A 23560-nucleotide genomic window follows, 5' to 3' on the forward strand; every position below is an offset into this window, starting at 1 on the left:
TACTTTTCCTTGACATAGCTGTGAGGGGTTGAAACAACTGTCTGACAATTCGGGCTCTGTTACTCCATTGTCTCAAGCTTTGTGTTATTTTTTGCACCCAGGCAGAGTAAGGAAAAAGTGTAAAGCAAACAATTATGATTTGGCTGTGTGCCCCATCTGTTTGCACAGGTGTAAATGAATTCATATCGTGCAAGACTTCTTTATTTTTCAGAAAAAAACTCTCTCTCAGACCAGGCAGTAATTCAATGTGTGAATTACCTATGCCTATATCAAAGTAAAGATGATGTAAGTTCTTTCTGAGAAAATGAGGAGTCTGAAAACCAAGTGGTTGAACAGTTTGCTCCCTGAAACTTGCACCAGGATGCAAGTGAAAGTGCAAAATTTCAGAGAGAACAAGATCTGAAATTGAGACCCTCTAAGGAATTTTAACCATACTGTAAATACTGTTCAGTACTTCTCATTACCAGATTATCTCAATGCTGCCTTTTCTATTCAGCTAGTCAGAAGGGGAACTCTTCAAACAATTCATGGTGTAAAAGTTCTTTCAACTTCATTGCATTAACCAAACTCAGACAAAAAATACTTCAACTTCAGTTCCTTAAGATTTGACAGCAACACTTAATCCAAAAGAATACTGGGTACATTTTCAGGGAGGATCTTACTTTAATCAGCAAACTACTTCCTGGAGTTCTGGTGACTTTGTTTAATCTAGCACCATCTCTTGGGGAAAGAGAGGAACAACAGCGTCTTTTTCTGCTCTTAGCTTCAGCCACAGGAAATCAGCCCTCCCCCCACTGCCAATTTGGATCGTTCCAATGACAAGGTGTATGAGAATGTAACTGGACTGGTGAAAGCTGTAATAGAAATGTCCAGTAAAATCCAGCCTGCCCCTCCAGAGGAGTATGTACCCATGGTAAAGGTAAGAAGATGCCATTTTCTTCGGCCTTTCTTTTCTTTCTATCCTGACTGGTTCCATAGTTGTCAATGCAAAAAATAGAGCTACTGTATAATACTGGAAAGCTTGTGAGTAGAAACACACTAGTCTGTGCATGTGTGATATTAATTATCAGGGCAGGGGTCTGTTAAAGGATTTTGAAAAAGCATTACAATTAACAGTCTTCTCTAGCCTGTCTATGAACATGAAGAATCAAAAGCAGTCTGCAGCAATTACTTTACTTTTCACAAAGAAAAAGTGGATTTTTTTAATCAATCTTTTGACAAACTTCAGCTACTGGCTTGCTGTGTGTGTTCTCCAGTTAAGCCATGTAATCGCTTTTATTTTTATGAAAGCAAAAAATTCAGGATGGGATTTTCAAAACTGCTTTGCGGCATTGGTCTAACTCTGCTCTCACTGATGTCGGTCATCAAAGCAGTTACGCCAGTTCTAAGAGTTTTTGAAATTCTCTCCCTAAATTGTTTGACATCCACAATCATTTTTGGAAGTTGTAATAAGTGTTTGGTTAAGTGATGTAATTGTTTCGATAGGCATAAGTGACATACCTACAATGAAAGAAATAAAATAGTACTGAAAGAGCGTAATCTACTCAGGAAGCATCGGTGCACTGTTGTGCTGTGCTGACCTGTTTTAATATTGCTTTCATTTTTGTTTAATTTTTTAATAGGAAGTTGGTTTGGCACTAAGAACTTTACTGGCAACGGTAGATGAGACCATTCCAGTGCTCCCTGCAAGCACTCACAGAGAGGTATGTATGGATTTGCTCATATCTGATTTAGTACATTGTGTCAGGTCAACTTCAACTAGAATAATTATCGAGATATATTGGATCATGAGCTTTTATAAAAATTAAAATAGTAGAGCCTTTTAATTTATTCACATATAGACACATTTCTTCTTCAAGTCATGTCTTTCTGGGTGCTCCATTTCACGTGCACATGTATGTGCCTTGAGCCCTTGATTGGAGATTTTTCTAACAGTGCCTGTGCCCTATGCCTCCCTGTGCAGTACAGGGCATCCTCGCTATAAGTCGCCCCAGTATAGATCCGTTCTGCACTTAAGTTGTTGACACTTGTAGGAACTGATGCATTATAAGTCCTCCCATTCCCCGCTCTTAAGTCGTGCAAAAAAAAACCCAATTTGTGCAAATGGAAATCAGCTGTGGGAAAATAATTCCCTGCTTTAAGTTGTTTCGCGGTAAATCCCTGTTTTTTGGAACATATCTTGGCTTTATAGCGAGGCTGGCCTGTACACCAAGGCTATATAGGGATGTAGGGGCAAACCACCCTCGCTCTCTCATCTGCCTCCTTGGTCTGAGACAGAGATTTAATGTGCCCACTTTGAGTATACCTCAGCTTCATCTTAGCTAGTAATTACAGTTACTTAGTAAGTGTTAATAGTGAGAGGATACTTAATATTTCTTCTCTCTTTTTTCTTGGAAAGCTTTGTCTTCTTGGCAAGTCGTGCCTGGGTTGCCAGACTTCAAACACTCCCTCTCCTGCCGAGAGGCCATGTTTGTAAATGATGCTTGTTTGGGGGGCTCTCGTGTCTCTCAAAAGTGCACTTTCTGACAGTCCCCAAGTCTAGAGCAAGGAAGAACAGGAAGATTAAGCTCAGAACTTAATCTTAATGATGGACCACTCACTTTGATCAGCATCTGAAACAAGTTAGGAGACCTGCCCCTGGTATATCTGTCTCTGCACAGATCCAATGACCTTCCCACCTTGGCACATGCTTCCCCTAAAAAGAAGAGGTCATTGGAGTCTTCTGAGAGGGCTCCCTGAGAGAAGCATATAGACTCTCATCTGAAGGAGCCTGCTCCAAAAAAGCCCAAGTCCCGTTGACAGAGGGTCTTCTGTCCCTTCAATGTGTTTGTAACAGGTTTAGTATGGACAATTCAGGGGACTCCTCTGACCACTAAAAGCAATTGTCTTCAGCTCCACATGATAGCTTGCACTTGGATGAGCACTCACACAAAGCTACACCTTCACTGCACTCCAGTTTGGCTCTGAACAGCCTATTCTTCAGTCAGACACACCTTGGACAGGCCTGTGACAATTCCTCTACAAGTGACTAGTCCCCTGCCTTGGTGGAGAGATCAAGTCAGTGTCTGCACAGGCATTCCCTTTTGTCACCTCCTCCATCACAGACATCCGCACCAGACACATCACTGTTGGGATGGAGAGCTTATCCCTTTGCTCTCTCAACTTAGGGCAGGTAAATTACTTAGGAGACTACAGTAATTCCTCATTTAACACGTGTCCATTTCACACGTTTTCGCAATAGCATGATTTTTTTTTTTTAGGGAATGTTTTTTGAATTACATGACCGTCCCCGGAATAACACCATTTTCCCAGCCAGTCAGTTGCCAGTAGCTGTGCGGGGCTTCCCCCACCTCCCTGCAAAGCAGAGGAGTGTTCGCCGCTCGCCGTGCCGTTCCCCGGCGACTCTCCCCTCTCATCCCCCCCGCCGGACACAGTGCGGGTCCTGGCAGACCCATCACAGGGGCTTACTCCCAACCCAATCCCCCTCCTCTCTCCTCCCCTTCACTTCCCCAGAGCCAAACACCTCCCCTCCCTGCTGTAACTCAGTCCCCTTTCTCCCCCAACCGTATGTCCCAGTCCCAACAGACACCACCGCTTGAAATGCAACCCCCACCTTTTCCATTATTTTCAATGGGAAAATTGACCCTGCTTAACACGATCATTTTCTGAAACATATCGATAGTGTTAAATGAGGAATTAGTGTATTCTCCACATCATTCAGTTGGCATTCAGGGCTGACCAGAATGCCTACTTCAATTTTCTGCTTCTCATTGAGGCAAATTAGTGAAGGCCACGATGGACATGTCCCGCATGCTCTAGAGCAGGCATGTCCAAAGTCCGGCCCGCGGGCCAAATGCGGCCCGCGGTCGGATTTAATACGGCCCCCCGCTTCTCCCGGCTCCCCGGTGCTTTTTTTAACCGGCGCGCTCAGCGCGCCGCTTCGGGTCGCCGCCGCCGCTGCGGTCCCAAACCCTGCCCCTGCACTCCGCTTTGGGGCTGAGAGTGCAGGGACAGCCCCCGCTTCCTCCCCCTCTCCTGGCTCCCCGGCGCTCCTCTGACTGGCGCCGCTTCCGTGCCGCCGCCGTCCATGGCGGCCGCTGCGGTCCTAAAGTCCACCAAGTAGGGCACGTCCGCAGCCCCGCTCCCCCGCTTGGCTACGGGTTCGCCCTGCCCCCGGGCAGCCGTCAGGCCAGCGTGCCCTGCGCTCTCCGCCCGCCTCTGACCCTGCAAGCCCTCTACCTTGGGGCTGAGAGTGCAGGGACGGACTCCGCAGCTGCTGAGATCAGGGACTGCCTTTGAACCAGACCTAGCCTATGTGCTGCAGTCCAGATCTCAGTTTCACCCTTCACATTAGTGTAGGCAAGTTTTTTTTTTCAATTGAGATGAATACATTGTAAAATCTCAGTTAATGTCAGTTGGTCTAAATCAGTTATAAATATATTTGGACACAACGGCTACGTCTACACTGGCCCCTTTTCCGGAAGGGGCATGTAAATTTCACCTTTCGTAGTAGGGAAATCCGCGGGGGATATTTAAAGTAGGAATAAGAGCCTCCGGAAAAGGGCACTTTTTCCGGAGGATCGGGGCCAGTGTAGACGCTCTTTTCCGGCTTTTTTAAAAGCCGGAAAAAAGCAGCGGACATTTTTATTTAAATGCCGCGGGGGATATTTAAATCCCCCGCGGATTTCCCTACTACGATAGGTGAAATTTACATGCCCCTTCCGGAAAAGGGGCCAGTGTAGACGAGCCCAACATGTATAGTTGGTGTTATGTCGTTTGCCGTTTGCAATAAACTTTGCATAAAATAGTTAATTTGCATTTAATTTTAATGGTTCAAAGAATGTCAGGCAAAATGGTCGGCCCTCACGCATGTTCACTTCATCAAATCTGGCCCTCTTTGAAAAAAGTTTGGACACCCCTGCTCTAGAGTCTACATCAACAAGCAAGAAGGAGGAAACTCTCCCTCTGTGTGCCAAGCTATGGAATTGAGGCCTAGTTCATCACCAAACTTCAAGGGTCTACATCACAAGCACTCAAAACACCACAGCCAATGTTCTCAGCAGACAATTCCCACAGCACTATGAATGGAAGCTAGGCTCTGAAATCCCCCACAACTTATTCCAAAGAAGGTGTCATCTGGAGATGGATGTTTTCACCAACTTTTCTGAAAAGTGCCCTCTTTTCTGCTCAAGAGTGGGTCTGAGCTCCCACTCATATCTGCCATCCTAGAAGAAGAGTTTGCTCTGTGCATTTCTTTCAATTCCACTAGTGCTCATGGTGATGAACAAAATCAAACAGCACAGAACCAGAATTATCCTTGCATTACCAAACTGGCCCAGATAAGCTTGGTACCCTTATTTGCTTCATCCACTACTCTATCCACTACTCGAGCTCCTGAACATTCCTTATCTCCTTCCTCTCACAGGATGTAGGTTGCATGCTTCATTTCGCCCCAGTCTAGGGGTTGTTTGCCTCCAGGCATGGTTTCTCGATGGTTCTCAGGGTTTAGAATCCTCCTGCTTATAGGAAGTGCAACAGGTGTTGTTCAATATTTCGAAGACGTAAACCTGTATTACTTACTGCAGAAATGAGAGAGATTCTCCCATTGGTGCTGTCATGGCTGCTTCCGGTCTGGGTCTGTGCCTCTTTCCATAATTTGTTGGATCTGAAGAATTTGTTGGGAGTTAACAACACAAATACAGAGGCGGCAGCGCGGGGGTGGAGGGAGCAAGCATCTCCGTGGGCGTTTGAAAGCCGGCTTCCCACATGTACCGGCTCCCGCCTGCTTCCCTCACCCTCTGCACTGCTGCCTCTCTATCAGTAAACAAAAGATACTTTCCTAGTAGCAACTGCACATTCTTCAAGATGTGTGGCTCTTCTCTGCATTGTACTGTGGATACGCATGCAGTCCATGTACCCAGAGTTGAAGAATTCTTAAAAATTCAGAGGCAGCAGCGCAAGGGTGGTGGGGCTGGCAGCTCCATGGGATTTGGTGCTCGTGGGGAGCACCGACTCCCACCTGCCCCTTGCACTGCTGCCTCTGGGGGGGAGTAGTCAGCTCCACAGGATCTGGCATACGCATGGCGCCATCTTAAAAACCTGCTGTGCACAGGCACTAGCTCCCGCTTCCCCTCCTCTTGCTGCCTCTGATACATAGACAGCAAAGGGAGGGGAGTGTGTGTAGTCGTTTGGGTTAACCAGTAAGCCCAGGCTTATCAGTTAATTGTTTAAACATCTGTACATCAACATACCTAGTTTCCAACGCAAGTCCTCTCTGTCGCCGATCAACATTCAGTTCTTTTCCAATCTCTTGACATGGGAAAGGCAGAATCCATGCATCTTCCTGTCCTTGAATATTCCATTCCTGGTAGCCACCTCCCCATTCAGGACGGTGGGTAAGCTCAGAGATCCACCTTATGTCATATTCCTGGGAAACAAAGTCATAGTGTTTCCATCCCAAGTTCTCCTCCAAAGTAGTTCCACTGTTTTCAAGAATTCTCCAACTCTGGGTGCCTGGACTGTATGCGTACCCACAGTACAATACAGGTAGGGACCACTCCTCTTGAAGAACCTCCAACTACTACAAGGTAAGTATCTTTTGTTTACTGAGCACTAACAATTTTTTTGGGTTTCTTCCCCCTGCAGACAGGCATCTTAATTATCAAATTATCTTGCCAGACACTGGGAACTCTTCAGTTTTATGAAAATTACTAGCACACATCACATCCAGACACATGTGGGCTACATCTACACTGGCAGCTTTTTGCACAAGAACTCTTCCAGAAGAGAGCATCTACACTGGCATGTGCTTTTGCGCAAGAGATGTACTTGCGCAAGAAAGCTCTGATGGCCATTTTAACCATAGGGCTTTCTTGAGTAAGAAATTAATGTTGCCTGTCTGCACTGGCCTCTTCTGGAAGAGCTCTTGAGCAAGAGAGCTTATTCCTGAGCGGGAGCATCATAGTTCTTGTGCAAGAAGCCCTGATTTTATACATTAGAACGTCAGTTTACTTGCGCAAGAACACGCAGCCAGTGTAGACAGGCAGCAAGTTTTTGTGCAAGAGCGGCTGCTTTGGTACAAGATCCCGCCAGTGTAGACACAGCCAAGGAGTTAGAGGAATATATGGTATTTAGGTTTCCAATTCAGGGCCACCACATGGGAGTTAATTCTTGGGTTCAAGTTTAGTCTCTCTCACTAAATTACCCTCAAACAGGTACGTTAGTGTGGCTCGGTGCAATTGGGAAGCCTTTGCTCTGGAAATTTCCTGCAGTAACCTAATTCTGAATGAGAAATGGCTGAGTTTATTTTACTGCTTAAAACACTAGAGTGTCAGGATTAATTTTTTCCCCATAGTATTGTGTCTGTGCCGGCAAGATCTGATTGAACAGGAGCACTGAGAATGCTAGAAGAATATGATTCTCAGAGTACAAGATGCTCAGTGACTCTCCCCTTCCAAATGGTGACTTTACCTGCAGCGTAGTTTGTTTTTAAAAAAATCTGTACCTTTCACCTTCATCTTTTCTGTATTTTATTGTTGCTCAGCTAATCGGTCTCAAGATAATTTTTTTAAAATGGCCTGAGAGAGGATGATTTAGGAATCTGGAAACATGAATCAGAATCTGATATCTAGGACCATGGGTGCTGGAACTAGGGATGCTCTAAATATGTGGTTCCCGCCCTTAGCATCCCCCACTATAAAAATTGTTTCAGTGCCACTGCCTAGGACGTAGGTTCAGATCCAGCCCTGGTGAATAGTGTCCGGTAGTTATTGACACTGGATGGCTGTTCAGTGGCCTGGGAGAGTGAATTCTTAGTCTCTTTCTAATGGACAAAGGCCATTAGAAAAACTGGCACAACTTAGCAATGTGAAGAAGCTACTGGAGTCTGCACCACTGCTCCCCTATCCCGTCCCATGTGCTGGCTATAGAGATGGAGGCCACAGCATGGTATCTAAAGTGTAATGACTGTTCTAGGTTTCACCAGCAAAGGTGGAGCTTTGCCTTAGGGGGAGTACACTGCACTGTTAGTAATTCCATGATGAGTGTGATACTCCCGGGTCTGCTGGCAGGGGGCAGGAGGAGCAGAGGGGGCAACTGCACCAGGGCCTGCCAATTCAAAAGTCTGTCATTGGTAGCGCAGCGGCAGCCGGATTATATTGCCGCTGGAACTCACACAGTGCGCTCTGGGTGGCCGTGAGGGCTGGCTGAGTGAGGAGGGGACACAGCCAGGCAGTGCTGAGGGCTGGCTGCTCCCAGCCCCACTCCTTCCCCCCGAGACCCTGCCCCTTTTGAGAGCACAGAGCCGTGCTCCTCTCCTCTAGCTTAGGAACCTGGCAAGTCTATCAGCCCCTCTGGAGATCACAAATTATTATTCTATAATAATAGTATTATTCTCTTATAATAATTACCATGCCATGAAATGCTGTTTGCAGGGCCTGACTGCATTTTTATCTTTCCAGATTGAGATGGCACAGAAGCTGTTGAACTCTGACTTGGCTGAACTGATTAACAAGATGAAATTGGCACAGCAATACGTCATGACCAGCCTGCAGCAGGAATACAAAAAGCAAATGCTCACAGCTGCTCATGCTCTGGCTGTGGATGCCAAAAACTTGCTGGATGTTATTGATCAAGCCAGACTGAAAATGATTGGTCAGTCCAGACCCCATTAAACACCGAGGAAGAATTTCTTGTCATTCTTTTTAGGAATATTGCTCACATGAGGATGTTATCTAGCCTTCCGCCAGCAGTGAGGATTAACCCTGCATAGTCCTGGATTTCCAGAGATTCCTGCTTCACCAGACCTGATTGACAGCTGTTGGTTTTCTCTCTCTCTCATTATAAAAGTTTAACCAAGTTTTTATCCTAAAGTCAAGATGGTCTGGAATTCAAAATGTGGCATTATCGCAGAATGAAGTTTGTACAGAAGCCCTTGGGAATTGTGATTGGGAAAAGCAATTGCATTTTACATCATTACAATAGGATATGCATTACCTAAAATTGCAAAGGGGTTAAAATCTCAGAGCCAGGACTATCCGAGCTGCAGATTGGAGAAAAATATTGTGAAGAATTCTGGGAAACCTCAGGGCTGAGAATTCTTGCCCACAGTATGCGAGCTATCCAGACTGGAATTTTTTATTAGAACACTTACGTCGCAATATGCTAATCACAATTTACAGAGGAAGAAAATTTAAAAAGCTATATTTTCAAGACTTCAGTCATTTCAAAAGAAACTAAAGCCCTCTTCATCTTTCTGCCTTTTACTTTTATGTGGATGTGTGAAACGTTTGTTTGGAAACTAGCTGTAGAACACAACTGAAAACTCTTGTGTGTCTTTTCACCAAAATAACTTGCCAGGTTTTTGTAGCAATGTTATTTTCCTTGGAAGCATAAAGCTGCTTTGTACCAGAGCAACTCGGAGCCGCATTTAGATGAGAAGTTCTGTAACCATATGTGTTCCCTGTTTTTATATAATTTATACAGAAAGATTAAAGCCATGTTGAATATTTTAAACCCACTGTAGTTCACTAACCCATCTTTGAGTCTATCTTGCCTGGGAGGAGTTACAGCAGAGCAGTGTGAATGTTTTCTTTGATTTTTTTCCAGTTATACCATCTGTTCTGTTAAATAAAAAACACCATGCTCCCTTTTGTTTGATGGGGGATATAAATTATTCTCAGGAAGAATATAATGAACTGTACAGTTACTTTGACCTATTAAAAAGGTGTTACCAGTGAAATCCGGGCTGTAACATTTCTTCCTATGCTCAATAGCACAAAGCATTAGGATTTTTTTTCTTACCTTGCTTTTCCTGTCAAACTTTTTGTAGACTTAAAAAAGCAAAAGGTACCTCTCGGGAGGAATGCCAGAAAATTAACCTTATGGTGAATTCTTCCATGCTAAGGTTCATACAACTCCTGCAGAATATTTCTCCTAAAAAATCCTATATTCAGGGAGTAAAAACTATTCTTTCCTACAACTGGGTCCAACACCCATTCCTCATTCCCTATCCAAAATAGCAACAGATAGCTTAAACTAGGGCAAATAACAAAGTTTTTAAGCAGTATATAATCCTTCAGTTTCCCAGATCTTCACAGCTTCCTGTCTTAGGAAGTATTGATGAACAACCATTTTCTCCCCTCAAAGCCACTTCCTCAGCATTTCTGTCTTTCTGTATCCCAGCTTTAAGGAATCCCAAGTTGTATTATGTGTGCTAAACTCTTCTTGCTAACACCTCTCTAACAAAAACCATAAAGCACATCTCAGCAAGGCCAATGAAATAATGAAACATTTTTACACCAACCCATTAATTGAATCCTACCAAATCCTTAAGAATATGTTTAACAAGTTAAATTAATGTAAATAATCAAAATATTACACAGTTCTAATTTTGTGTAACCGAACTTCCCAAAACTGAAATTTCAGGAAGATAAAGTTGAAAATTGGTCTATTTCTGAGAATTTCACCATTTTCATCAGAAACTCCTGGATAGAGGAAGTCGATTAAAAAAATAAAAAAAAAAAACCCTTACATTTGAGCACATTTGGAAACACTGAATCTCACCTAAAATTGACATATTAAAACTTTAAATGAGGGAACTTCTGATCCCTGCTTACAAAATATGTGACATCCCGCATGGGCTGTCAATGAATGAGCCCTCTATCAATTTTAAAAGTTGCATTTTTAATTGTTACCTTGTTAATTAAACTAAATATTTTTAAAATACCTTTGCATTGCTTTTCATCCAACTGCATTTCTGAGTGAAAGGTTCTGGAATTATTGATGGGATCCTGGGAAAAGCGAGTCAGTTTTTCAAACTAGTTTGCCTTTTTCTAAAAAAGTGAAATACTAAAAAGAAACAGAAGGGGGAGTCTGTGATAGAGAGCTCCTTAGGATGTTAGGAAAGGAAACCTAAAAAGATTTGATCAGTCTAGAAATCCAACTTCAAAGTGATAGTTCAGTTTGTGGACACTTATTTTATCCTTCCCTTAGAGTCATTGCTGACTGTTGTATGGCAAAATTTTGGCTTTCTTCCTAAATGAGCTAACCCAGGGCTGAGCAAAATACAGCCCAGGGAGCGGATCTGGCCCGCAGACCTCCCTGCCGGGACCCTCAAGCATGCAGCAGCCGGTTTAAAGCATAGTCTGGCGGCTCTCTGCTCTAGAGGGAAGGGGGGGCTTTGTGTGATCTGCTCATCCTCAGACCAATCCTCAGCTGCTATTGGCCAGAAACAACCGACCAAGAGGAACTGACCCCAGTCAATCTTTCATCTCCTATTGGCTGGAAGCAACCAGCCAATAGGAGCTAAGAGATTGTCCGGGGGGATGGGAGCAATGCAAATCTCTTTTTCCCCTCCCGGAGCTGAGCGCCACGTGGAGGGAGCAGCCTGCAGTTTCAAGCGGGGCTGCAGCAGGCAGCCTGCCTTGGGGTATTGCAAGCTTAGGTAAGCAGCTCCCAGCCTCTGGCATCCTAGCATCTCCCACGTTCCAACTCCCTCCCTCAGGTCACCTTCTGCACCCCCTGCCCGCCCCAGGTCACAACTCCCTCCTGGACCCTGTATCCCCTCCCCTAGCCAGAATCCTCTCCTGCACCCAAACACCTCCCAGACCCTGCCCCAAGTCACCACCCAAACCCTCTGCAGTCTGCACCCCCTTTTACTCTTCCCTCAGATCACAGCTCCCTCTCAGACTTTTCACCCCCTCCTAATGCCCCTCCCCCAGGCCAGAATCCTCTCCTGCACCCATACTCTCTCCCTGACCCTACATCCCAATCCCCTGACCCAGGTCACAACCCCTCCTTTCCCCAAACTCCCTCTCAGACCTCACACCCTCTCCTGCACCTCAGTCCCTTACCCCATATGCCCTTCTGTACCCTCCTCCATCCAGACCCTGCACGCCCTGCACAGAAAAGTGTGGCCCTTGACCACTTGCCAAAATCTTGGAGTTCTCTTGCCAAAAATTATTGTCCACTCCAATCTAACCTGTAGTAGGAATGTGACATTTTTATTGACTAATTGAATAGTTGATGCAATTTGCATCGACTATTTGATTAGTCGATAGGGAACCTGCACCCTTAAAGTATAGCAACAGCCCTAGGGCTGTGGCAAAAGCGCTGTGGGAAGCATGGGGCCAGCGGGGCAGCCCCCTGCTAGGCCCATGCTCCCCACCACATTTCAAAGCGGCAGTGCCGTGGGGAGCCCAGGATCAGTCCCCTGTTGATCCTGTGCTCCATGCGGTGCTGCCGCTTTGAAACACCTCATGGAGCCCAGCGTCAGGCTCCTCAAGGCATTTCAAAGTGGCAAGGCCCAGTGGAGCCCGGGATCAACTGGGAACTCCCCCACTTGGAGCCCAAGGTCAGCAGGGGAGTCCCCAGCTGATCCTGGGCTCCACGCAGCACTGCCACTTTGAAGCACCCCCACCTGTTTCCCCCTCCTCTTTGCTGCCTCTTTCTGATAGAGGCAGAAAGGGGGTGGGGGAAGTGACTAGTCGACTAGCTCAGGCTTCCTACTACCTAGGAGGACTTGTCTCACTTGCTACAAACAAGAGCGCTCCATAGGGTTTAGCTCTGGAGCTTCCATTCTGTGAGGTGGAGAAACTGAGATTCGCGTTTAGGAGACGGCCTTGGTCTAGGAACAGAAGATCTGGAATGAGGGGTAGCAGGAGTGGAGATTCCAACTGGCATGTCCAACAGGGTGGTGTACCAATGCTGATGGGCCCAGGCTGGGGCTATGAGGATATCTTGGGCATGGTCTTGTCTGATTTTTAGGAGCACCTGTGAACCAGAAGGATGAGAGAAAAAGTGTACAGCAGCTGACTCCCGGAGTCAAAGAGCAACGCATCTGCACAAGAGCCCAGGCTGAGGTTCTGGAACAAGCAAGATGTAATATTTCTGATTGTGTTGTGTCGTGAAAAGGTCTATCCAGGGAGAACCCCTACTAGATGGACCAGACGATCTCCAGAAGAAGGGACCACTTGGACTGAAAGGAGCATATGCGGCTGTCCGCCAAGTTTATTTGCACCCGTGGAAGGTACGCATCCTGTAGGCGTATTGAGCAATCTATACAAGTTCCACAACCTGAGGGCTTCTTGACAGAGGGGAGAGGAGTGTGCACAGCCCTGTTTGTTGATATAATACATTGTCATATTGTCCACTAAAACTGGGACACAACGACCCGACAGGTGGGATCTGAATGCTTAGCGTGCCAATCAAACCAGAGACCTTGAGTTTGGAGGTCTCCTAGATGAGTTCCCCACCCCAAGTCTGATGCTTCCATCACAAGGGTTAGTGGCCATGAAGGGTACACTAGAGCAAACTTGGTCTTGGCCAAGCAACCAAAGGAAGGAGTCTTAACGCCAGCCAAGGTAACATCACTAGTCTGTCTAGATGTCTTAGGACAAGCCATAAGTGGACACTATCCAGAGCTGTAGAAGTCTGAGTGTCATAAAACATACTATGTACATGCATGAGGCCTTGCAAGCGAGAAGTTTGAGGCAGTTTCTGACTCTGATTGTGAGGAAATTTCTGAGATTCTGAATGATGAGACATGGTCTGAAAACATTATACTCTATCTTCTGAACTGGTGGGAGAATTGATTTGGTCTCATTGAGGAGGTCACCTGAGTCTCTACCTCCCTTCTACTGCAGCCCTTAATGAGCCAATGGGCCATGTATGCAAAAACCTGCTCTTAATGACTGCAGAGGACAGCTGCCACCAGCACCATGCACTTCGTGAAAACCTGAGGTAATGAAGATAGGCCGAAAGGGAGAACTGTGAATGGATAGTGCTGGTTGCCTATCACAAACTTATTGTCCACTCCAATCTAACCTGTAGTAGGAATGTGACATTTTGATTGACTAATTGAACTTCCTGTGGGGATGGTAAATTGCAATGTGAAAGTGTGTGTCCCTCAAATTGAGGCAGTGCGCCAGTCATTCGGATCCAGGAAGAGGATAATAGATACCAGGGAGACCATGCGGAACTTGAGCTTCTTTATGAATGTGTTAGGCCGTGCAGGTCCAGAATGGGCCGGAGCCCACCCTTGGCTTTAGGGATTAGGATACAGTAGGAGTAAAACACTTGCCTCATTTTCTAGAGGAACCTTCTCCGCTACTCCCAGAGACAGATGTATATGGTGCCTCCTGAAGCAGGAGTTGCTCATAAGAAGGGTCCCTAAAGAAGAATGGGAAGGGTATGGGGGGAGGGGGAAGGGCAAGGAAAACTGCACATGGCATCTCCTCTGCACCCTGATCAAGTTATTCTGGTTGATGTCTGCAGCCATTCCCATTACGCCTCCAACAACCCTGCCACTTCTGAGGCGGGTATGTGTGGAACTGGTGTCGAGGCATGAAACATTTGTGCTGTATGGAGGGCATATGTAGACCGAATGACCTGTCATTCTGGAGTCCTTTAAACTATGCAGTCTTTTGTCTATTTTCTAGGTAAAATGCGCATTTTCCTCAAATGGAAGGTCCTGGATGGTCTGTTGGACCTCAGGGCAGACCGGATACCTGGAGCCATGCATCCCTACGCATTGCTATTCCTGGGGCCATGACCATTGTGGCAGCATCCATGGCATCCAAAGCCACTTGTGGGAAGCCCGGAGACTAGCCTACATAAGAATGGCCATACTGGGTCAGACAAGGTCCATTCAATACAGTATCCTGTTTGCCGACAGTGGCCAATACCAAGTGCCCCAGAGGGAGTGAACTGAACAGGCAGTCTCGCTCCTGCGATCCATCTCCACCCTTGGAGAAACAGAGGCTAGAACACCATTCCGTGCCCATCCTGGCTAATAGCCATTAATAGACTTAACCTCCATGACTTTATTTAGTTCTCTTTTAAACCCTGTTATAGTCCTAGCCTTCACAACCTCCTCTGGCAAGGAATTCCACAGGTTGACTGTGCGCTGTGTGAATAAGGACTTCCTTTTATTTGTTTTAAACCTGCTGCCCATTAATTTCATTTGGTGGCCCCTAATTCTTATATTGTGGGAACAAGTAAATAACTTTTCCTTATTCACTTTCTCCACACTACTCATGATTTTATAGACCTCTATCATCAGGGCTTGACAAGCGGCAGCGAGCCCTGCTCGCCAGCCACACGGTTTGGCACGCTGCGCATGTGCTGATCGCGCTGTGCCAGGCTAAAATCTATTCGCCATAGGTGAGTAGATTGCCCTAATTGTCGAGCCCTGTCTATCATATCCCCCCTTAGTCTCCTCTTTTCCAAGCTGAAAAGTCCTAGTCTCTTTAATCTCTCCTCATATGGGACCTGTTCCAAACCCCTAATCAATTTAATTGCTCTTCTCTGAACCTTTTCTAATGCCAGTATATCTTTTTTGAGATGAGACCACATCTGAACACAGTATTCAAGATGTGGGCATACCGTGGATTTCTGTAAGGGCAATAAGATATTCTCTGTCTTGTCTTATTCTCTAACCCTTTTTTAATGATTCCTAACATTCTGTTTGCTTTTTGACTGCCACTGCACACAGCATGGATGTCTTTAGAGAACTATCCACGATGAATCCAAGATCTCTTTCCTGATTAGTTGTAGCTAAATTAGCCCCCATCATATTGTATGTATAGTTGGGGTTTTTTTTGTCCAGTGTGCATTACTTTACATTTCTCCACATTACATTTCATTTGCTATTTTGTTGCCCAATCATTTAGTTTTGTGAGATCTTTTTGAAGTTCTTCAGTCTGCTTTCGTCTTAACTACTTGAGCAGTTTAGTATTGTCGGCAGACTTTGCCACCTCACTGTTTGCCCCTTTCTCCAGATCACTTATGAATAAGTTGAATAGGATTGGTCCTAGGACTGACCCTTGGGGGACACCATTAGTTACCCCTCTCCATTCTGAAAATTTACCATTTATTCCAGCCCTTTGTTTCCTGTCTTTTAACCAGTTATCAGTCCATGAAAGGATCTTCCCTCTTAAACCATGACAACTTAATTTACATAAGAGCCTTTGGTGAGGGACCTTGTCAAAGGCTTTCTGGAAATATAAGTACATTATATCTACTGGATACCCCTTGTCCATGTTTGTTGACCCCCTTCAAAGAGTTCTAATAGATTAGTAAAACATGATTTCCCTTTACAGAAACCATGTTGACTTTTGCCCAACAAAATTGTTCTTCTATGTGTCTGACAATTTTATTCTTTATTATTGTTTCAATTAATTTCCCCAGTACTCATGTTAGACTTAGTTTCATAATGGCCAGGATCACTTGTAGAGCCCTTTTAAAATAATGGTGTTACATCAGCTATCTTCCAGTGATTGGGTATAGAAGCTGATTTAAAGGACAGGTTACAAACCATAAATAATAGCTCCGCAATTTCACATTTGTTTTCTTTCAGAACTCTTGGGGTTATGCCATCTGGTCCCAGTGACTTGTTACTGTTAAGTTTATCAATTAACTCCAAAATCTCCTCTAATGATACTTCAATCTGTGACAATTCCTCAGATTTGTCACCTACAAAAGATGGCTCAGGTTTGGGAATCTCTCTCTCATCCTCACCTGTGAAGACTGAAGCAAAGAATTAATTTAGTTTCTCTGCAATGACTTGATCATCAGTGCTCATTTTGTATCTTGATCATCCAGGGGCGCTACTGATGGTATAATACATTTCCTGCTTCTGATGTGTACTTGAACAGTTTATTACCTTTTGAGTTTTGGGCTAGCTGTTCTTCAAACTCCTTTTTGGCTTTTCTTACATTTTTACACTTAAATTTGGCAGTTTATGCACCTTTCTATTTACCTCACTGGGATTTGACTACCCTCAACTAAGGCAGAAAACTCCACTCTGGAGTCCTGGGGAAGCAGCTACATGAACTTGAACCATGAGTTGTGTTTAAATGCTTGGCTAGCAATAGATAGCTGCAGGTTGAGTAAACCTTGTGACCATGGAGGCCTAGCCTCTTGGCCGCCCTGTTCTTTAGCAAGGGCCCGTGGAAACCCTATTGCTCCCAATGGTTTGCCAAATCTAGGTGTAGAGGTGCTGAAACCCTGCCTTGCTGGAACAAAGTATCTATTACATTTTGCCGTAGAGTAGTGTGGTGCCCTTTGGCAGAAAGCCCAAGAGCCACTACACTAGTGCCTGCCACTGCATGGGCCCTGATCACTGATGGATGTTGCTCTACGGCTCCTGCTGTGGTGCAACCTCCCTGACTTACTCCAAGATGTCCGTACCAGAGCTGAATTTCCTGGAACAAAGCTAGGATGCGTAGCAACACTAATTTGATTCCTGTGCAGTAGGCCAGCAAGTAGACTCATCACAGCAAGTTTACCCTTGAAAGGTGCTCTTGGCATGGGGAGGTGCTGTGGAATTCATTGGTTCTTGGACCACCTAGAAAGCCTTAGTAGATAGCATGAACTTTAGCAGGACAGTGGCAGTTACTGCTGCCTGTAGCTTCTCCACCTTGCTGGGAGGCAGTGCAACAAGAACTGTTCTTGCACAAAAACTTGCAGGGCTGGTGTGTTCTAGCACAAGTAAATTTACAGTAAAGCATCAGAAAACAGGGCTTATTCTGGAAGTTATTCCTCTCCCCACAAGGAGCAAGAGCTCTTCCACAAGGCAGTGTCAAGAGGCAACATGAATTTCTTGCATAAGAAACCCCTATGGCTAAAACGGCCATCAGAGCTTTCTTGCACAAGAGCATCCCTACTGCCATGTTCTAAATTAGAAAACTGAACTACTATAGTAACCAGGGCTCAACAAACTATTGAATCTACTTGCCTGTGACAAGTAGATTTCAGCCCAATGCCCCATTTATTGGCAGCGCAAGCATGCACGATGTGGGGCTAGTGAGCGGCTTTCACTGCCATTTGTCAAGCCCTGATAACTATACCCTAGGTAAACAAGCTGTTCCACTTGCTCACAAGAGCGAAGGGAGTTTTAGCTAACAGGCAATGGTGGAACTTCAGGGAGCACTTTTGACTCTGGCTAGCTACTAGGAGAAAAACTCCCAGCTCACATGCATGTGTTTGCAGACACCTAACTGAAATGCACATGAACACAAATTTGATTTTAGTGGGGTTGGATGTTGACAAACTGCATTATTTCTACTGTAACTTTGTAGAAGTTAAGGTGCTTTCTTGCAGTATCTAGAAGCCCTGAAAGTTACAGATTTGTGCAGAAATCTGAATCCATCTAAAAAATGCCCATTTTGATTTTAATTATTCGTCTACACTACCTTAAATTCATTTTCAGATAATCTATTTAAGTAGCTTACCAGTTTTGGAAGAGGCACAGTACATCATCTTTTCACAACTTAACAGGGGAGAAGTTTGGCCCACATGTAGAGTTTAATTCAAGGTATCATTTAGTGGCAATGCAATATGATGGAAAAAACTGTACTATAAGCTTCCTCAAAGTGGCATATACTGTAGCCCTCTTCATGCATGCGGGTTTGTTATACATATGGTCTCTTCCCTCAGTGATCAGAATGTGATTTTTAAAATGTAAAGAAATGGTTGAGGCTGAACAAAATGGGGAGGGCGCAAAAGATGTATTTGTCACCTTTTGCTTATCTAGAAACTAAAATCAAGGTCTAAATTTCAGTGGCTTACCAAAACAGGGGGCAGCCCTATATAGTACATTTTTGTAACCGTTCAGATACTCTGCTTTTAAACAATCCCACCCCCCAAATAAGCTTCCTAATGCAGTTAAGAGTAGGCAACCGTGAGTACAGTACAGGGTCTTATTCTTCTGCTTTATCTTAGTCATAGGCCTGAGTAGTATGATTTATAGCACTTGAAGTTTGTCAAACTATTTTACTATAAAAGTATCAACAACACTCATTCACTTACTGTAATTGAAGGTGGAGCAGCTTCAGCCAACATAATTCAAATAGAGTAATTAATGCAAGAGCTCAGATTCAATTTTATGTTAGCCTTACTGTGTGGCCTGCACTGAGCGAAGAGTTTTCAGAAGAAAGATAGAGATTATAGTAGTTGTGTACCAAACAATAGGATCTCTTATCTTCCTATGTCCCAAGTTTATGCTGATTCCCTATTTCAGAGTTGAACAAACCCCTACTCCCAGCTCTGTCCCTTACATTCTTGAAAGACCAGGACAATTCAAGTTTTTCTTTGTTTTTTATTACAGATGGTACAAAAAGGCAGTTTAGTCGAAGAGACCAAAGCCCATGTCATCATCAGATTCCTCAGATTCTTCTTTCTTTTCTTCCTCTTTCTTCTCCTCAGCTTTAAAAAAAAAGGGGGAGAAAACGGTTAAAGTCAAGACTCAACTAACCTCCAGGAAGAGTTTACAATGGAAGAATCACAATTGTAAAATAGCTTTCCAATGTAATTTGTGGTGCTTCATAAGCACATCAGTACCACAGCCAAAGAATCTAATCCACAGATTATCAGTGCCCTTACTCCATGCAGTGCCTTTGATGACCAACACTGGAGAACAGGGAGATAAAGCAGTGCTTTTAAAATTTCAGTAACAAGCCTGCTCTCCCCATCCAAACAATGCCTCTCTCGTAAACTCACTATTTTCAAACTATAGTTATGCCCTTTAGCAGTCAGGAAACAGTAGTTCCGCAGACTGAATTCATATTATCTTAAGAGATCAGAAAATGTAAAAACGTAACTAAAGCTAACCACACAGAACAAAATGCTGTTTATTGCAAATGTCTGACAAGTTTATCTATTACAAAGCAGTTGTAAGAATTCAAAAATACAGTGAATTAGACACCATACAAAGACAGGATTTATCACCATTTTACACAGTCATGTCTTCTGAAGTTATGCCAAGATAACAGAAATCAAAGCATTCACTTACCAGGGGCAGGACCACCAACAGGAGCAGTGCCTCCAGAAGGAGCAGCAGCCGCAGGAGCACCACCAGCTCCTACGTTACAGATTAGGCTTCCAATGTCAATGTTAGCTAGAGCCTAAGAATATTTAAAATTCATTAGAACTATATTTTACAGAAGTTGCACACTATTCACTGCTGTTTCAAGGATATTTAAAAGTTGCATAATTCAGCACTCTTGCACATAGTAAATTGGTCAGGCTAAATCGTAAGTTAGATTTAATAATGCATTTCCTTACTAAGGTGCGTGGGATGCTGTCAGTCTCCTACTGTAGTTATAATTGCAACATGCTGCAAGATAAAGTAATGATCCATCTCAACTTACAAAACTGTATAGCGACAAGTTTGCCAACGTAACTCAAACAACTTTGACCAAAGCAAGCTTTTAACATTAAAGATGCCATGAGAAAGGTTAACTGCTCTAAGCAACGTTTTTGTCTAATTTAGCAAGATTTGGTTAATAAGATGGGTCAGCACCAACTAAAGGAATGAAACTGCATACATGTCAGAATACATAATTTGTCCTGAAGTATCTTTAACAAGACGTAGAGGGGAAAAAAGCCATCTGAGTCCCCAATCTCTTATGATTTTTCAGGGCAATATTAAAAAAAGCTTTTCTTTTACCACATAAGCCAACAAATTGAGTCAGAGTTTGATGTCAATTCTATTTCTGAATGGCTCTGAAAAGATGACCAACCCACATCTCTAGGCACATTAGAGCTTCTTATATGATGTACCTATTGCTCAACTCCAACCCTCTGAAACACCAGCCAAGGCACTGAACTCTCCAACTAGGGTTTGTATATTTTGGCCTTCCATGCTCACATAACTAACCAGTGTCACCACTTTGCTAAAATTTGTTTTCATCAACACCATTCAATGCTGATAAAATTTTAATTAATTAGATTATCAGTTGGGTATTTAATCAGAGGAAGAGGATTCTCAAAATATCAACCTCAACTACATTTGGACAGTAATTTAATAGCTATCTGCCAGAGTGCCAGAAAACTACTACTTGTTATCTACAAACTATTCACAAATCTCAGCTGTGCACAGGCCGAAGCTACATATTGCACATGCTATACTTGGACCCACTACAATTTGTTGATCCACTTTTCTGTTATTTCTTACCTTCGCAAAAAGGCCTGGCCAGAACGGTTCAACATTTACTCCAGCTGCTTTAATAAGTGCATTAATTTTGTCCTCCTGAAACAATTAAACATGCTGTTATAACAACAAACAAGTCAGGCACCGGCACAACGTGCATTTCTAGTCCTCTCCCAGCCATTGTGGCCCAGGATCTCCAGCAGGCACCCTCAGTCCCTCACGCACGTGGAGACCAGAAGGGATACGAGTCCGGCCTTGCCTACGAACTGAAGCAGGCGAGCGGCGTCACGGAAGCTGCCACAGGGCCCGCCCCTGGGCCGCGCTACCCAGCGAGCTGCGCTGCCGCCGCAAAGGCCGAGCTCGGGAACAGCCACGTCCTGCCGCAGGAACCGGGCGGAACCGGCGCGGCCCGTGGCCCCGCGTGGCGGAGCGCGCCCCCGACTCAGACGCTCTGCGGCCCAGGAGGGAGCCAGGCCGAGAGGCTTCCCCACCCCCGCCCCTTCCCGCGCAGGCGGAGGCGCCCGCCGCCATCTTGCGCGCGTGGGGCCGGGCCGGACGCACCGTGACGGTGACCTCGTCGTCGTGCAGGATGAGCGCGGCGTAGATGCAGGCGAGCTCGGAGGTGGAGGCCATGGCTGGATGGGCGCGCGGCGCGGTGCTAGTCGCCGGGGTGGAACGGCCTTAGCTTCAGCTGAAGGACCCAGCACCTTGTGCGGCCAGAGCGGAAAGAGGGGGGCCGCGTTTCCGGGACAGGCCTATAAATCCAGCCTCAGCCAATCACAGGCCGGAAGCGGATCTGTCAGCCAGTCAGTTGGAAGCAGGATATTCTTGACCAATCACAAACATGTGCGGTCCTAGCCAATCAGAGCAAGGCCCCGCTTGTGTCGGAAGTGATGGACTCTCACGGAAGTATCCGAGTCCAGCCGAAGGGGGGACGGCAGGGAGAGCTAACGCGCTGAAGCAGCTGGGGGGGCAGGTGCGAAGTGGACGAATGTCTTCCGGGCGCGCCTGAGATCTTGGCCATTGCAATGGAGAGAATCCCTCTCTCTCACGCACGTGTTCTCTAGGTTCATGCAGGTTCTGCTCACAGCCCCACCTACATAAAGAGAGATAAAAAGGTAGCAGCTAGCACCGTATGTAGGGCAAGCTGTCCAGCAAATGACAGTAGCAAACAGACCAAAAAAGTCACACGCTAAGTTTAACAGCAGATGTGAAGAAAGAGTATTATCTAGTACTGTGGGGGCTGTAATGTGACCCTTACTGACGATAGCCTTCTCCTGAAGATGCTATCATCCCTGCTTAGGAAGATCTTCTATGACAGTTTCTCAACCTTTTTTATTAAGTACCCCTTTTTCAAAAAAAATTGTAAGTTCCCCTTTTAAAAATATAAAAGTACCCCCAGCACCTACAGTTTTCAGACACATAAAATCTTTTTCTACCATTACAACACATTTGTTTAAACAATTTAATCGTAACCAGGTGGGTGATGACATTTTTGTGGGTAAAAAAGTACAAAAATAATAATGTGCTGTAAAACTTAAAAGTTCAATTTTCTCCAAATTTCAGTTGTGTTGATGTACTCCTCACACTTCTCTTGAGTACCCCTGAAGGTACAAGTACCACTGGTTGAGAAACACTGTTCTATGAGATCAGGTCATTTGATATAGTTAGTAGGGTTGTAAAATCCCATTTAATTGGCTAACTAGTTAATGAATATGTTAACTGATTAAAGAGAAGGTGAGCCTCACTGGAGCATACACACACACCCTGCACACTCCTGGGTTGGACCACCTCCCCCTTGCCACAGGCAAGGACTGCTCCAGCATCCCAAGGAGAGCAGCCCCTGCCTGCAGGGGTGACCTGGCCCGCTGTGGACTAAGATTTGCTGCAATTTATAGAACTGCTTCAAGTCACTGGATGCTTTTGGGGTTGTTGGTATAATCGCTTCATCCAGTGTAGTAGTCAGGATTTACTGATGTAGTGTCCTGAACAGGTCTCTTCCTCCATCAATGATAACCGTTCAGACATGTGCAGGTGTCTCCATCCTGTGTGTTATGTTGACTTTGTACAAGTAGTCAAAACAGCAGACTCCAAGAGAGTCTTCAAAGACCACAAAATCAGATAAGGATAGAAGGTGCCTGGCTAGGTTTATTCTTAAATGAAGTACAGTAATAGCTGTAAGTAGATTCTACTGAACCATATCTCTTTATATACAAGTACAAATAAGTTACACATCACTCTAGATGCTGGCAATAATTTTTGAATGGGGGCCACTTCAAAAAAATTTAAGTGATCACAGGCCACTTTGGAAGGGGGCGGGGCCTCAGACAGAAAGGGCAGAGCCTTAGGCAGAAGGGAAGGAACTTTTAAATGGCAGTTGAAAGGGCTTGTGCCTCCCCTGCAGCTCCCAGGCATCAAGTTAGTAGGGGACAGGCGCTGCAAGCTCCTTTCAATTCCTGCTATTTAAAGGTTTGCTGCTCCCAGCCTTGGTGCCAGGGATGCTAGAGTGTTCCCTCTAAGATTTTCCATCCTTGGGCGGGTTGAATTTTCTTTTGGGTGGGTTGAAATTTTTTATGTGCAACACCAATATTGAGGTAGTGTGTGGATGTCCACCCACCAGTACAAACA

At 44.9% G+C, this 23560-nt stretch overlaps 2 protein-coding genes across 16 annotated transcripts in view; one reads left to right on the plus strand and one right to left on the minus strand.

Moving 5' to 3' along the window:
- The window catches only part of PTK2 (protein tyrosine kinase 2), a 327060-nt gene extending 317321 nt beyond the window's left edge, over positions 1-9739 (plus strand). For all 15 annotated transcript variants that reach the window (XM_075920047.2, XM_089776148.1, XM_075920050.2 and 12 more), the window contains 3 exons: positions 764-919; positions 1623-1703; positions 8460-9739. In XM_075920047.2, coding sequence (XP_075776162.1) covers positions 764-919; positions 1623-1703; positions 8460-8672 — 450 coding nt within the window. In that variant the 3' untranslated portion in view covers positions 8673-9739. The remainder of the gene's footprint in view (positions 1-763; positions 920-1622; positions 1704-8459) is intronic.
- A 9340-nt stretch (positions 9740-19079) lies between these two features.
- RPLP1 (ribosomal protein lateral stalk subunit P1) lies at positions 19080-21676 on the minus strand. Its single transcript, XM_006123521.5, has 4 exons — positions 21494-21676; positions 20957-21031; positions 19793-19904; positions 19080-19206 (listed from the first exon to the last, which is right to left on the minus strand). The coding sequence occupies exons 1-4, from the start codon at positions 21563-21565 to the stop codon at positions 19127-19129; spliced, it is 339 nt and encodes a 112-aa protein (XP_006123583.1). The 5' UTR covers positions 21566-21676; the 3' UTR covers positions 19080-19126.
- Between the last annotated feature and the right edge of the window lie 1884 nt (positions 21677-23560).

The sequence above is a fragment of the Pelodiscus sinensis genome, chromosome 2, assembly GCF_052426305.1.
Source record: "Pelodiscus sinensis isolate ZL-2025 chromosome 2, ASM5242630v1, whole genome shotgun sequence".
Taxonomy (NCBI): domain Eukaryota; kingdom Metazoa; phylum Chordata; order Testudines; family Trionychidae; genus Pelodiscus; species Pelodiscus sinensis.

Excerpts from the sequence above, each read along its gene's own strand:
- RPLP1 (XM_006123521.5), bottom strand. The coding sequence starts at position 21,565 with ATGGCCTCCACCTCCGAGCTCGCCTGCATCTACGCCGCGCTCATCCTG. Across the intron at positions 19,905-20,956 it reads GGCCAGGCCTTTTTGCGAAG|GCTCTAGCTAACATTGACAT; the intron begins GTAAGAAATAAC and ends AAATATTCTTAG. Across the intron at positions 19,207-19,792 it reads TGTTGGTGGTCCTGCCCCTG|CTGAGGAGAAGAAAGAGGAA; the intron begins GTAAGTGAATGC and ends TTTTTTTTAAAG.